The 16,688-nt window shown below is 41.2% G+C and overlaps 1 protein-coding gene and 1 pseudogene across 6 annotated transcripts in view; both read left to right on the top strand.

Moving 5' to 3' along the window:
• Positions 1-14,950, top strand: part of ARMH4 (armadillo like helical domain containing 4) — a 289,560-nt gene extending 274,610 nt beyond the window's left edge. For 4 of the 6 annotated variants that reach the window (XM_077464454.1, XM_077464450.1, XM_077464452.1 and 1 more), the window contains 3 exons: positions 2,375-2,509; positions 5,048-12,741; positions 13,127-14,950. In XM_077464454.1, coding sequence (XP_077320580.1) covers positions 2,375-2,509; positions 5,048-5,116 — 204 coding nt within the window. In that variant the 3' untranslated portion in view covers positions 5,117-12,741; positions 13,127-14,950. The remainder of the gene's footprint in view (positions 1-2,374; positions 2,510-5,047; positions 12,742-13,126) is intronic. The other 2 variants (XM_077464453.1, XM_077464451.1) reach the window with 1 other exon arrangement.
• Positions 5,796-5,892, top strand: LOC143950487 (U6 spliceosomal RNA; annotated as a pseudogene).
• Positions 14,951-16,688: the final 1,738 nt, after the last annotated feature.

Raw genomic sequence — 16,688 nt, 5'->3', positions numbered from 1 at the left:
AGAAGTCTGACGTGTGGGTACATATTTTTAAGTTTAGCAGATAATTGATACCATCAGGTCATCAATTTAATTTATTACAGAATTCTCTTTTAGTTCTTGTGTTAATAGAATATACAGTATGTAAGACAGTTGGAGTATACTGTCCATTTGATGGTGAGAGAAGCTATATCCAAGTTCTTGTTTCCAGAACTTAAGATAATACAATTCACATTCTGAAGAAAAATGTGGAGCAATTTGTACATCTCTGAGAGTACATGTTTAGGCTTAGCTTCTTAGGCTTAGCATCTGCTATATAGAGGGTTTCTGGCAACTTATGGCAGATACAACCCAAAGGCCCATGTTGCAGCGACTTGGCCCCCACTCCTCCTGCTCTCCCTCTTCCCTGTCTTCTCCCAACCGCTACACCAGGAATCCTTTAGGCTTGTCTGCAGTGGAAGAGGGGTGGCCCTTTAAGAGGGCATCAGAGCATCCCAGGGGGCAATTGTTCCCCCAGCCCAGTCCATCCCTGGTTTCAAAGAACAATAGTGAATTAATAGATCTCGTGGGGGGATTCGGTAAAAAATGTAGACATTTTGTATATCTTTAATAATCTATTGGAAATTGTAGAAACCTCTGTCTCAGGTCATTCCATTCAGGAACTGGAGTTTGAAAAAATCAAGTCTTTCTGTCTATGTTTCAGGACTTTGCTTTATTTTTATTCTGTTCAGCTAGAATCCTATAACTGTCGTTATTTTATTATTCATTACACTATTACCATATTATAATCCTAAAGTATGAATGTATATGTATGGTTTCATCTGTGTAACTGAGCAGTGCTGGGTTTATATGATAAGGCACAAAAAATAAGTGCAGTAACCCATAGCGGCCAGTCGGCAATTATCTTTTTGTTGCTGTGCATGATCTATGGTTATTTGAACTGTCTGAGGTCTGGATTCAGTTTGAGCAAATTCAAAATTTATCAAAGATGTTTTTCAAACTGTTGTCAGAATCAAACAACAAATATCTGGGTGGTTTTAACCCCAAAGGAAATCTAGTGGTAGAAAAATGAGAGCTGTTATTGCTGACTTGTATTTGAAGGTGCATACTCTGGAGATGTTGTCCTTATCCTTGCTTCACTGCTTGGTGGCCAGCTTACCTGGCCACCAAGCATTGTTGCGCCAGGCATTGTTGCGCACCAGGAGGAACCCAGTACCCACTGCACCAGCGTAGGGTCTGTCAATGGGTCTAAGGTTTTCATCCCAATACCTAATGCCAGTCAGGGTGCCATTGTTTAGCCTGTAGAGGTCTGGGCATCCCTCGATGGATATGCCTCCCCAGACCATAACTGACCCACCACCAAACCGGTCATGCTGAACAATGTTACAGCATCTGTCACGTGTGCTCAGGGTGAACCTGTTCTCATTTGTGAAAAGCACAGGGTGCCAGTGGTGGACCTATCAATTCTGGTGTTCGATGGCAAATGCTAATCAAGCTCCATGGTGCTGGCCAGTGAGCATAGGGCCCAATAGAGGATGTTGGGCCCTCTGGCCACTCTGATAAAGTCTGTTTCTTATTGTTTGGTCAGAGACATTCACACCAGTGGCCTGCTGGAAGTCATTTTGTATGGCTCTGCTAGTGCTCACTCTGTTCCTCCTAGCACGGAGGAACAGTCACCGGTCCTGCTAATGGGTTAAGGACTGTCTACGGCCCTGTCCAGCTCTCAAAGAGTAACTGCCTGTCTCCTAGAATTTTCTCCATGCTGTTGAGATTGTGCTCATAGACACAGCAAACCTTCTGGCAATGGATCGTATTGATGTGCCATCCTGGAAAATTTGGACTGCCTGTGCAACCTCTAGGGTCCAGGCATTGCCTCATGCTACCAGTAGTGACACTGACCATAGCCAAATGCAAAACTAGTGAAAAACAGTCAGAAAAGATGAGTAGGGAAAAAATGTCAATGGCCTCTACCTGTAAAACCCCCTCTGGTACTTAACTGACCAGATCAACATCTCAGGAGTTTAATTGGCTTGATGCTATACTCTGATTAAAAAGTGTTCCTTTCATTTTATTGAGCAGTGTATTTTATTATTGTTTGATCATGATATTCAATCTTGATTATTCCTGATAATCAATCTGGATTAAGATGAGGAAGGGTTCTCTTTAGATTTGACCAGGATCACCCACTGTAGAGCATCTGCATGTCAACTGCTGATAAGCAAGTATGCTGGGAATTGTAATTCGTCAATGTCCAGTGCTGTGCAGATGGTAAAATAGATATCGCTGTATTGGAGTTGTGTAATGTATTGCCCCTCTGCTTACTAGGTTTACTAGCTTGCTAGTGCTTTACAGACAGGAAAGGAATACTGAATATTTATACCTTCTGTTTGCCATGCAGGCTGGGTACATGTCTGGGATGCTGGTACCAGTGGGAGTTGGCATAGCTGGAGCACTTCTTATCCTTGGAGCTCTGTACAGCATAAAGATTATGAATCGCCGCAGGAGAAATGGTTTCAAACGGCATAAAAGAAAGGTAAGAGGCAGCTTGCTCTATTCATTCATTATTAAGTTTAGTCCAGTCTCGTTTTTAACCTTGACAAAGGAAGACCTTTTACTAAAAACATGTAGTTAAATGTTCAGCTAGCCCAGGAGAAACTAAAGCTTGCCATACATGTTACAGTCTGATTGTAGATGGCCATACACTTTACAATCTCCTTTAGATCTAGCACCAACTATGTAGTACAAGGAGACACCTGACTGGGTTCAAACGAGAAGCATTGCTTAGGTTCTTCCTCATATTATACAGAATTGGTAAATTTTAAAGTTCATCATACAAAAGATGTACTGTCTGATTGAGATGTGTGGCGACCCTAAACAAGACCTGTCACCTCACAGTAGATATAATTCTGCAAACGAAGAGTGTTATAAATGCTTGGCAAAATGCTTGTTTGTTTCAGTTCAGGTTTTGATGTTTTTCACACCGAACCCCAGCCGTTTTTCAGCTGTTTCTAGAAATAGTGGGGGTGAGTTAGAACATCCCAGGTTTGTAATTGGTGGTTTTATCCCTTTTGATTTTTTTTCTCACCACTTGATGGAAAAAGTAATGAGAATTCTCCCCAGTGTGAGCCAAGACAGCAAAAAAGTTTATTTTTTAAAAGGGTGAGAACGTTTAGAATTTTTCTCAGGTTTTTATTGTTGTCTGAGCTTTCCTGTCGTGGTGACCCCAATTCCCCTTCTTTTTTGTTCTGGTGTCACAGCAAAATAAATGAGAAAAAGTCCTCCAATAGGATCACAGACAGCAATATAGACCTGGTAGATGTTCCAGCCTTTCCCCATTTTTTTTAAAAACTAAAACCCAACTTGTAATGGCTTATTTTTTTATGACTCAGAATGGGATATCTTGTCCATTCAGGATAAAGTTCCAATGTCTTGTAACGAAGTCCACACATGCTATAATACTGACCTTGCCAGTGCCTCCTCCTACCTCCATTAGAGTCTGCACTAAAATCCTCAATGTCAGCCCTAATTGTTTCCTACAGACCCTCAGCAAGGTTCAACACACCAAAAACATACCTGACCCGATTTTGGCCAACACAGAGCACCACATCAAGTGCATTTGTTCAATCGTATAAAAAAAAAAAAAAAAAAATCCATGTTTGCCTATTTCATCTGCACATGATTGGATAATTAAAAAATGGGCATTCTCAGTTTATTGTGTGAGTACTTCTTAAGTAATGGCTTATTCACACACTGTGGCAGCTCCTACCACCTTTCTGAAAACAATCCGCTGTTGATTGCTTTTTCAGAGGCAGTGGAGTTCCACCCAATAGGGGAAGCTCTGCTTGTTGTCACTGGCACTGAAATTGAGAAAAAAAAATCGAAATTTTTGAGTTATCTTCAAAACAGCAATGGAATAAACCCCTTCAATTGGCACAGCTCATACTTTGAGATGGGATTTTCTTGAAGAGATTAAAAAAAGTTTAATCTTCAGATACTTGCTGTGAGTCAGCAGGAAGTCACAGCCGGATTCCCATAGTCAATTTTGAGGTACCGGGAACCCAAAGAACCAGCACTGTATCCCTGGACTGGTAAGTGTCTTTTTTAGTAAGATTAGGCAGCTACAGTAGTTCTTTTTAAGAAGACTGGAGCTACTCTTTAAAATAGACTCATTAATTTAGCTTGGTTTTGCACCTTTTAAGTTGGCCCAGGAAAAGGCACAAATGATTACAAAAATACCACCAGGGACAATGTACACTGTACAATGTAAGGAACTTGCCATCATTATGATGTGATGCAATGCTTGTGCTGCTGGCTCCTGGATTCTTTGAAATCTCCCTCCAATGCCTTCCACACCCCTGCTGCCATAATCCTCCGGTGGGGTGGGCGGTTATTGGAACTGAGAGCAGAGAGTATCAAGAGTGCTGTCTATGCCCACCTATTCTGCCCCTGCCCTATTCTATGAATGGAGGAGCTGGGTGGAAAGCGCAGGCGTAGTTGGGCAATCTTGATGAGTAGATATTGTATGACAGCTCCCTCAGTTCTATTAACCCCACTACACCATAAGATTATGGCGGTGAAGGGGGGGCTCAGAGGAGGGAGCTTTCAAGGAATCCATAAGCCAACAGCACAAGGGACACATCACACTGATGGCAAGTAATGTTTCTTGTGCTGACTTTTTTTTTAACCTAAACTCAGGCTTTAAAACGTTAATGGCTATTCATATTATAAAGCCAAGTTTTCAAATAGAGGCTGTGAAAAAGGATCCAGACTTGATGACTGACTTAAAAGTAATGTTTAGGTTGTTTAATTATTTCGTATAATAGAGCCTAACTGGCTTCTAGTGCTTTTACTGGCCCTTCCTCTTCCATTCTGAGTCCTGCTGCGCAGGGGGATACAGGAGGCTGGTATGAAGTTAAATTCAGATGCTATTGTCTGTCTGGAGTTCAACATTAATAGCTCAACAAAATACTGCAGTATCTGTCTTTTCCCAGCCTCCACTCCACTGCAGTGTTTTGTCGATTACAAAGTGGCAGATGCTCTTTAACGATTGTTCCATCTTTTGTTTCCCAAGCAGAGAGAATTTAACAGCATGCAAGACCGCGTCATGCTCTTAGCAGACAGTTCAGAAGATGAATTTTGAATGGGACTGTTCGGAGCTGCGAAGAGGACTTCATGACAATTCTGCAAGATAAGAACACCAGTCCTGCAATCTCACTGCTATCAGCCAGCTGTGTAACAACCCTGTAGTGATCATCATGCATTGAGATCGGCAGCATGCTGTCTTGTACATGTCTGTTTTTATACGACAGTGAAATGATACGTGTTAATATGCAGAGTCCTAGTGCAACTGTGATATATGTTTTATAGCAAGCTATTTTTTGTACTGAGTTACGTTGTAACAATCACTATGCTGATCTTGTTGGAACAATGTAGGAGGTATAAATTGTAAGAATTATGGTAATGATGGAAGCTGAATTTACATTGTAGGGTAACAGTAATATAAAAAAATGTCATTTAGCTGCCACCAGTAGCTCTGAAGGCCGAGCAGATTCATTGGGGGGTATTTTCTGCTCGCATGTTTCATGTAGGGAGGACAGAGCACATCTGGCGTTGTAGTAAGGTCTTATAGAGCCCCTTGAGCATGCATTGAGTAGCATACAGATTATTCTTTCGCAGAGCCGTATGGAAGGCAGTGAGACTGTCTGCCTTCAATGCTCATGATGAATGGTTACAGACGGGTTCCTGTGTATTCCTTAAAGTGCCCAGTAAACCCAGCATACAGCTTCATACACAACATTGCAAAGAGAATGCACAGATATGTCCTCACTTTATGAGGACATCTTCTGAATGAGACAGAGATTAGCATGGCCCCTGCACAAGGATGACACAGACATTCAAGAAGTGCTCCATATTTTTTAAAACCAATACATGTGCATTCCTGTAATACACTTTTTATTTGATATAGTAGTTGGGGCTGGTATAAATATGATGATCAGTTATGTGTACTGGCATTTGATATGTTCATTTTGCCCAAGATCTAAATATGTATAACATTTTTTTCTTAACATTTCTCTTTGGGCAGAATTATTTTTTTAAAAGGATATTTGGCCATAATGGCATATAAAATGTTTAAATGATAACTGTTCTTTGAGTACATTTATCCTTTAACTGAGACTACCCCCTCCCCCTAAAGTCCTAAAAGTAACCTACCCTTACTCCTGCCAAATCCACTGTGTGGCCCACTGGGAGTTGCAATGGTTGGAGAAAAGTCTACAGTGTTTCCTATGGGAAGGTCACCACTGCTGGGATACATAATTGGTGACCTCTCCATATGAATATGTAGCTTTCCAGCTGGAAGAGTTTGTTGTGTGGCAAGAGCAAGACAGGTGCGTATAAACCTGGCCCTGAGGGTTGGATGAAAGAAATCTATTGATTTTCTCATCTGTGCTAAACAGCACCTATGGCCAGGCCTCCCCTGCGGGCTATTGCATTTTGACAGCTAGTACCGTTGACTGTCAAAATATCTGAACCAATAACAGCATTTGATTAAATGGAGTCACTTTTCGGCCGACAATTTTCAGCCTGGTTCCTTCCGTTTTCAGAGAAAGGATGTAGAGCTGGAGGGTATCCATGGTTTGAAATTCAGCTGATTCATCAGGAACTGTCCAAAATTTGCTAAGTGTATGACACTTATGAGTTTGGGGTGTTGGGGGAAGGGTGGATGCTATTAAAAATATACTGAAAGTACAGTTATCCTTTAATACCCTATTTTGCCTTAATCAAATTTTCAAATCGATTTAAGTTGATTTTTTTTGTTCAATGAAATAACTTTCATATGTAGTACGTCAGATATTATCCATTTTGCTTCTTTTTTTTGGGGGTGCTAAATCGCATCAGCATTCCAACAGTCTTGATTGTGCCATCAAAGTATGAGGGGATGAGCTTCTGCCTAAATTTATGAACATGTCCAAAAATGATGCCATTGTTATATTGCAACATGGATAACTAGGGTGAATGATATAACAGGAAGTATTAACATACTTCATGATCACATGGTAGCCAGTAGTATTTCCTTCAGTTCGAGGATGTGGGCAGCCACTCCAAAGCCATTGCATACTGTATAATGCAGTCTAGCTGGCCCTGCATTTTATATGGTGCTGTTGGGAAGAGGAGTGTTTTCAAGACCAGTTAGTCTGACAAGAAGAGCAGCTTTGGTGTACCAGTTCTCACAGTCTGAACCAACAAGTAGGAAGACTACAGGGCAGTGGATTAACATATGGTATACTTTCCATTAAATCATTCCCTAGAAAAAAAGCAGCATACTCTTTATCCGCTGGGGGGATTTTACGAACAACTGATAGTTGGGTATTAAGGCTTTCTCTTTAATCTCCTAATCACAATGGAGGCAAAATGTTCCTTGTCACATTGCAAATATGTAAATGAAACCCACAAATTGTCATTTTATAACCAAGGCTGACACTGTTATTTGATTTGCATGATACAAGATATAGGGTGAGAGCAAAGTGATAGTTTGTTCAAACATAACCTGTCAGCATTTTTAGAGTCTTAAAAGAACTAAAAGTCACGGGGGGGGGGGGGGGCAAAGGGGGTGTCATGGTTGCTATGATAGTTTAAGGTTTTAATATGATTTTTTAATTTAAAAAGCAAGTATTTTAATTTTTTGTTACAATTTTTTAACTTTAATTTTAGCTGTAAAAACAGTTTTAATATAGTTATTTTCTCTAGAATAATGAATACCCTGTCAGAATACACCTATCAGTGCCCCAGCAACTGTAATAAAAATACCCCAACATTCCTGTTCAAGAGATCAACTTCTCTTTACCAGCCACGGCCATAGATGGATCAAAATTTCGTCCAGTCTCTGCTGAACCAGCAGAATGTTGATCCATCTATGGCCAGCTTAAAGCAGTTTTTTTACCTTCATGCATGAAGGTAAAAAAAAACTTCCGTGTGCAGCAGTCTCCCCTAATATTTACCTGATCCCCCTCTCGATCCAGCGATGTCCACAAGAGCCTTGCCCCTCCGGGGCCTCGCACGTCTGATAGGCTTTTGGCAGCAGCCAGAGCCATCGGCTCCCAGTGAGTCAATCAGAAAATGGAGGGTGCAGGGCCTTCGTATGTGAATGGACAAACAGGGCCATGTGTCAGGAATGGGCCTGCTTGGGTGCCCCCTGAACAATCTGCTTGCTGTGGGAGCAGCCAGCAGGAGGGAGGAGCCAGAGAAGATGAGGATCCAGGCATCTCTGTGCAAAACCACTGAACAGAGCAGGTAAGTATAATATGTTTGTTATTGAAAAAAAAAACAAGGCATTAATATTACTTTAAGCAAGTCATGTATATAACAAGCCAGTAAATGATTATACCCCGAGTCTACTTTCATGTTCAGCCATTTATATTTTACTGTACCTGGATAGTCGAGCTGTGAAAATCCTCATCTAAAGATACATTTTACGGAATTGGGTACACCTGAAGCTGGAAAAAGAGGAAAAACGAAAAAATGACTGCATTTGGTCATATTCACAAAACTGGGGATGGTATTTTGTTTCATGTCTTCCTGTAGTCACTAATAGGCTGTAGTCTCATGATGTGTATACAGGTGACAAGCTAGTTTTAAGCATAAAAACATTAGAAAACTTAACCTATGTTTTTATTTGTATGTATCTCAGTCAATTAAATCTATCATTCAGCCCTAATGCATATGAACAAAAAAATATCCCAGCAGAAGGGGAAAAAAAAGGAAAAGGAGGGCTAACTGAAAGATATACACATCACAGGTTATCAGGTATAATCACTTTATTTTGATACCAAATATTTAAAACATGGTGGTCGACTATGGTCTTGGTTTAAGAACTTATTAACATATTATTTAGCTAGCCGCAGTAGGGGCAAGCCAAAATACACACATACAGTATGTGGGACAAATACAACATAAAACATGTAACAATAATCACAAAGACGTCTGGACGCCAGATGAATTGGGACTGATTCTATCTACTTAGTCCTTGCCAGTGTGTCAGCTATTGCTGTGACTGTGGACCAATCAAGTACCAACCCCCTGGAGGCTCAAGCCATTAAAGGGAAGGAGTGTAGGAAATGGGCAAAAGGTAGGCCAGGGTGACATCAAGCCAGAACTCCAAAAGTAAGGCTGTAGCTAAAATAATGTCATTAGGACCTATGGTCCATCAGAAAAAACACACAACGGTGTAGTCCTTTTAAGTTCACCTCTGGTATAACTTAATGTTAATGTGTCCTTTTACTGTGTCTTTTATAGAAAATCAGCTTAGCCAGAGGACTTGCAGTAGATTTTAAATGTATGAAGGTAAAATCCTTTTATTAATCATGCGTTACCACTCATGTGATTTATTCAGTCCATAGTTGCATATAGTATCCTCCTCATATGGTTCAAAACGCAGCATTAGTCTATCCTAGTGACAAGAAGGAGTCATCCTATGAAATGGTATTGAAATACCTTAATGTTGCTGTTTTTCATAAACGGGGATCCGTGCAATCCGTATGGGTCTAAGGATACAAAACCTTAAGTCCTTTCTGTTATGCCGGTCAAGTGGAGACTCTCCCTCTACTTCATCTACTTCCTGGTAAGCCCGCCAACTCAATGGGGGATACGATCGTGGCGTCCGGGCGGAAATTCCGTCAACATGTTTCACAATGCTATTGTGTAGCTATGTCTGGAAGTTGGACGGTACGTACGAGGGCTCCTTTTAACATCGTCCACTCCTCGTATGTATCCGCCCCTACTTCACAAAGAAGGAGACTCGCATATAAAGAAAAAGAGGCTTTGAAATGGTGTCTGATGGGGAACATGATCGTTCACTGCATTCTTTACAGTTTTTTCCCCAGTTTTTTTGGGAGGGGCTTTTCAATCTGTAATCCTCTGTGGATGCTCTCGCTATATTCACCCAAATATAATATATATCATGTTTTTTGATCATTTATTTATACATTGGTATATTAAAGAGCAGGAGGAGGGATGACATCCACACACATATAGAGAAATGGGAAAGACATATAACATAACACATACCGATTACGTAGTGACATAGCCAAATAATGAGAGCTCAGGCAGGTAAAGTTTTTCAAAAGGGTACAAGATAGGCCTAGAGGGTAAAATTGAAAAGGCATCCATCCACTAAGTCTCAAGGAAAGGCTGCAAATTCAATTCATTGTTAAGGCCCAGGGGCTCGAGAGATCCCAAAATAAAAGTCCACCATTTTTCATTTTGGAGTAAGATGCGATCAAAACCGCCTCTCCTTGGTGGAAGGTTTAGGGAATAGATGCCCGTAACCCGCATTCCCTCCAGGCTGCCTCTATGGTATTGAGCAAAATGTCTCGCCAGAGGTTTTTTCAATTTTTTTTCTGCTTTTTCCCTCATATGTTCACCTATCCGTATTCTTAATTGGCGTTTCGTTTTCCCTATATACATTTTGTCACAGGGGCAATTCAGAATATATATAACTCGGGTCATGGCACAGTTAATGAAATCTCTAATCTGAAAACTCGGTTTCTTATGTGTATCAACATATGGACAAACATGGCAATGTCCACAAGGGAACATGTCCTTACTTTTAGGGTATTGTTTTTGGCCCTTCTGGTTACCATCTTAGGGGTTGGTCCCACTATTTTGGCTATCCCTGGTGTACTTGTTAATATCCCCCAGTACTTGTGGAGAATGTCCTTGACTGTATCCCATTGTGCCCCAAATTGGGTTATTATTCTCACAGGGCTTGGCTCCTGCATTGCTGATCTAGGTGATTTTGTTAGAAGCTCGAGGCAGTCAAAACAGGCTGCCTTTTGTTTAGCCCTTCTAAGCTGTTTGTGGGAATAACCCCTCTCTCTGAATCGTTTATAGAGTTCATCACTCTCTCGCTTGTAATCTGTCAAGTTTGAGCAATTATGCTTAATGAGGAGGAACTGCCCTATCGGTATGCTGTCTTTTAGCCATTTGGGATGGTGACCATCTGCTCTCAGCAGTTTATTTGCTGCTGCCTCCTTGTGGAATGTACTGGTCATTAAAGCATAGTCCTTAACACTGATCCAAATATCGAGAAAGGAAATCCGCTCTTGGTCAAAGGTAAGTCTGATATTTTGATCATGGTCATTCAGTACAGCGATAACATCTTTTAGTAACTTAATATCACCTCTCCAGATCATCAGTACATCGTCTATGTACCTGAGCCAGGTATGTACGTGGCCCTGGTACATCAGCGAGGTGAAGACCAGGTCCTCCTTTCAGAGCCCCAGGTGCATATGCCGGGCCCATGGTGCTCCTATGGTGGTACCTTTTGGTCTGTTGAAAAAACCTAGAGAGGAACTGAAAAAAGTTGTCATCTAGAGCAGTGTTTCTCAACTCCAGCCCTCAAGGCGCACCAACAGGATATGTTTTCAGGCTCTCCATTATTTTGCACAGGTGATTTGATCAGTTTCACTGCCTTAGTAATTACCACAGCTGTTTCATCTGAGGGAAATCCTGAAAACATGACATGTTGGGGCGCCTTGAGGACTGGAGTTGAGAAACACTGATCTAGATCAAAGTTAATAGGTCAACCAAAAATTCATTCTGGGGCCCACATTCAGGGTCATGTCTTTGAAGGACTGTCCCCTCTGCTTCAATCCCCCATTCATGTGCGGGATGGAGGTATAGAGAGTCTCTGCATCTATTCCCACAAGCCAGATCTCTTCTATCTTGATTTCAGAAATCTGTCTCAAGACATCCCTTGTATTCTGCACATAAGATTTCAGGTTTGTCACCATTTCCTTTAACTTATTGTCAAGGTATCTCCATGTTTTTTCCAGGACCTCCTTGACTGCGGATACTATAGGTCTCCCTGGTGGGTCTTCCAGGGATTTATGTACCTTGGGAAGGAGGTGAACTTAAAAAAGGTCTACAACGTTGTGTGTGTTTTTTCTGATGAACCAGAGGTCCTAATAACATTATTTTAGCTTCAGCCCTACTTTTGGAGTTCTGACTGGATGTAACCCTGGCCTACCTTTTACCCATTCCCTACCCTCCTTCCCTTTAATGGCTTGAGCCTCCAGGGGGTTGGTACTTGATTAGTCCACAGAGTCACAGCAATAGCTGACACACTGGCAAGGACTAAATTGATACAATCAGTCCCAATTAATCTGGCATCCGGACGTCTTTGTAATTATCGTTACATGTTTTATGTTGTATTTGTCCCACATACGTGTGTATTGTTAATAAGTTCTTAAACCATGACCATAGTCAACCACCATGTTTTAAATTTTTGTCATCAGAAAAAAGTGATTATACCTGATAACCTGTGATGTGTATATCTATAATTCAGTTAGCCCTCCTTTTTCCTTTTTTTTCCCCTTCTGCTGGGTTTACTTTTTTCACAAGCTATTTTTAGGCTGGGTTCACACTAGTGCGAATTGGATGCAAGTTTCTTCACATATCTCCGCAGCAGCTCCGGTGCAATTTGCACAGGAGCCCTGTGCGTCTTTTGGTCCATTTCAGGTCTGAATTCAGGCAAAAATTTGGGCTGAAATCAGACCTGAAACGGTGAACGAGGTCGCACTGGACTCCTGCTGTGAGCCGCTGCGTGCTCATATGTGAATCCAGCCTCAATGTTTTTCTATATTTTAGGAGATGTTTCTGCAATGTACTGTACATGCAAAAAAAGGAAAGATTTGCTGCTCTGCAAGAGCCACCCTCACTACAAAAAATTGTATAATTAAAAGCAATGTGAATAAATTGTGCATTAAGGCTGGGTTCACACCGCTGTGGGGGGAGAACCGGATGTGATTCGCACAGCAAATCACATCCGATCTCCGTAGTGCTGCGAGTTCAGCCATACAGATAGTATGGCTGAACTCGCAGCGGTCCCGCAGCAAACTCGCACGGGACCCTTTTTTGGGTCCGCAACGGAATCGGATCGCATGGGGGTTCACACCATGCGATCCGATTCCTGTGCGAGTCGGCAGATCGCACTGCGATATGCCGACGGATCTGGGGGTGTCATTAACATAACATTGACACCCCCAGCCGTCCGCATAGGGCAGTGTGAACTGCCGGCGGGAGTAATGCGATGCGGGAAAACGCCGCGGATTCGCGGCGTTCCCGCATCGCAGCAATGTGAACCTGGCCTAAGACAAGTGGCAGCTTAAATACCAGCATGCTCAGATAAAGAGCTATTCAGTAGGATGTTTCAAGTTTGAATAAGTAAAGGCTATGCACCTTCTCTCTAATTTATCAGCCTGTGTTATACAGTATATTTTTATCCTACCTCCCAACATTGTGAAACTAAAATCCAGGCAGCCACACAGTTTGCTAGTTCTCAAACACCAATGCTTTGGGCTTTTTAAAAAATGTGGGTTTTGTGCCATAATTACACCAGATAATATCTTAGTCTCCAGTCTGCATGTGGATGATGTATGACAGTTAAATCTCTAGCCAATATAGAATTGGTGCCAGGGCTGCATTTAAGGTTTAGGGGCACTTGACAGGGGCTAGGGGTTATGTTAAGAGGTAGGTGCACATTAGAGGCTTGTAGTCAGGGACTATGGTCAGAGGGCTTATAATTAGATGTTATTAAATAACATCCACCATCATAATACCCTTCAACGCAGAGAGCCCACTATGGAGCCCTGACAGCAGAAAAATTTAATTTCCCAACTATGCTTCTATTTCTTTATTATGAAAGTTGTGCTCTTTTAAATATAAAGACTTTAGTTGATGTGAGAAGACTTTAAGAGAAACACATGGATTTAGGGCTACTTTATAAAGTAAGGTGAGTTCATATATTGGGCACCTCTAGGACCATGCTCACAAGCTCAAGTGTATTTTTAGAGTGCGTGGAGATCACCACAATCCCGTGCTAAATATGGATCACACAGCTTCCTAGTCACAAAACAACCCACCTTCTCCAGGCCTGTTCTTTGGTCTTTCAGTGAGCCTGACAGTCTACTGGTTGCATTTCAAAATGAACACTAAGGTATTGGGAAAGAGAGCAGGAGGAGGTGAGCCACTTATTGGTGTCACAAAGCCTCTTGATTAATTATTATTTAATAGAGCTCCAAGTTATAGGAATCCTGGATGCTCTGAAGGTTATATTCAGTGACATGGGAACTGGAGGTATCTCGATTATGGACCTGGGACTATATTACAGAGTAATTGGGCCCATAAAGTTCTATATGAATTCTGTCATTTACAAGTTTAATTTACTTTCCAAAGAAAGTGATATGGGGGCCCACTAATGCCTTGATGATATTCCCAGTCTGTGGACCATGGTAAAGAGCTAGCCTGTTCAGACAACTCAGTGTTTGGAAGAAGTTCAGCCACCTACTAGCTTCTCTAGATATCACTTGGTTCACAGCTCTACTCCACGTAGCCTGACTCTGCCTGCTTCAGATAACAAAGTATGATACAAAAAGGAGAATGTATCTCTCTGATAATAACAGATGTAGAACGCAGGCAATGAGACTTCATTACTTGTGTCGCTAAGGGAGAAAAGACGCTATAGGTGAATCACTCCACCTAACATTGAGATATTTTTTTTGGGAAGACTGGCCCATGAAATGTTGATGTTGCCTAGCTTTACTATGCAGAAGTGGTCTTCAGTGATTGGAGCTGGATTGGCCCAATTTAGGAAGACATAAAATATGTATAAATAACTAGTCAAACCCCAGCATTATACACTATAGCGTAGACATAAGGCAATACTAATATGTGTGTAGAGATGCTATTGAATGCTACTTGTGCTTGTCAATTTTCTACTGTATCTATGACATGAGCCACAGGTCATGTCTCTGAACAAAGGGCAACTTAGAATTTTGACTTTGTAGCTATTGGTTTGGTAATAGAACTGAATAAATATCTTCTTAACATGTACTGCATGAAGAGTCTCTGTAGAATTATATGCTGCAAGTTGTCAGTATGAACTATTGTCTCTTTTCAATTAAAAGGGTTCCCAATTTCCTGTTGTGTTATTTGTGATGTCCACCTGCAAAAAAACACATTGAAGTCAGACATAGAGCGACATTTTAAGGGAAGGTAGGGGAGTTTCTGTTGCCGGATTAATTTTGTCAAGATGTTAGTTTAAGGAGGCCCTAGCATGTCACTTCCCTGGAACAAGCAAGCACATTTTTCATCTTCACTGGCTACATGCTTCTTTTAGGTCATAAGTATCAAAGTTAGGATTAGGAACGGATATGGGCAGTAGCTTTGGGGGACCAAAAGAGTGTGGCAAGGTTGATGCACTGCCCTAATAGTAGATATAGGGAGAGAGAAATCGGGAGAATGCAAGTAACTAGCTAAGAGAGGAAGGGATAATTGTCAGTGTAAAAGGATGTACTTTTTGATGGCATAGATTAAATCCCTTGTCTGCTTAGGACCATCCTGCTTAACAACAGAGCCTTTCTTCACTCCTGATAACCTACATACAAAAATAGTTTGACTGTATGGATTCAAATTTCTGCAGTACCCATTTCTCCCAGCAGGGGAAATCTAATTGAAACCCCCAGAAAATACCAGGGGATTGTTGCAAGCAAATGGGGGATTTATGTAACTGAATAACCAATTTTATGTTCCCAAGAAGATATATCTTTCAGATGGGCTTTGTAGAGATCTCCTTTAGTCACATATGGTTTTCTGACACTGTTTTGAGTTTCAAACTTCTTCCTATCACTAGGATCTAAACGCTGCCATTATCACAGTGGAGGCAAGATTACGGTATTGCAGTCACTGTAAATAACTTGCTTACATGAGACACAGGGTTCTGTTGGGTGGTTTAGGAGATAACCGACTTGAGAATAAAATTGAGGCTGAATTGCCTGAAAGGAAAAAAAAATAGCTCGTTACTAAATAACAAAGCAAACGAAAGGTGATTCTAGGACACATACCACCAACAAAAGTGAAGAACTTAAAATGATGCAAAATGTGCTTCTGCAATGTGCCTATAAACCACCATTTTGGTGTAATTTTGCAATTGTCTTGCATATATTATATCTTTGAAAGTCATAAAAACGACTGCACTTCTAAGCAGTTGTTTACTGAATCTGTTGTGACAGCTGTCATCATGTCATCTCCTTGGTAGATAGCTGGCATGCGACATACAAATGCCTTAAAGCTGATCTCCAGCCACAATCCTGTTCCTTAGTACCCACAACGTTAATAAATCTACTTTGTCTGCAACAAATACCTTTGCTGATGCAGATATTACTTTGTAAATGTAGCTGTGATATCACATCAGAGCTGTTGGAGGAATCCAAAAATTCATTACTTTACAGGCTTCCTGCAGAAAACTACCGGGGGGGGCGGATACGAGACCAGTCACCCTGCACAAGGAGAGAGCAACACGGACCAGTCTTTATTACAGGAAACTTCTGCACAGAGTTAAAGTGAGGTAGTTGTTAAATACATAAAAGCACAGTGAAATTCCAGTAAGGATACATATGCTTCTTGTGTTAAGACAATATTTTTAAACCAATTTTTTAATTTTAAGGGAATGTCTAATGTTTTTGCATACGGAAAAATTAAAAGTTAGCAGCTACATCTACGGTAGCTGTTGATATTTAATATTAGGACACTAGGTAGGAGGAGGGGGGGGCAAACTTCTGATGTACCTCACCTTGGCGAGGTCCGACAGAAGTGGGGGCGGGTACCTGTCAAAAACCAGCACCCCCTCCAAGGTGCAAATCGTATTTTACCTTTTA

This window comes from Lithobates pipiens, unplaced genomic scaffold (assembly GCF_037356315.1).
Source record: "Lithobates pipiens isolate NorthernLeopardFrog02 unplaced genomic scaffold, aLitPip1_a1.2 Scaffold_30, whole genome shotgun sequence".
Lineage (NCBI taxonomy): Eukaryota > Metazoa > Chordata > Amphibia > Anura > Ranidae > Lithobates > Lithobates pipiens.
The sequence above is the reverse complement of the archived record's forward strand: the minus strand, read 5'-3'. Positions and strand labels throughout refer to the sequence as shown.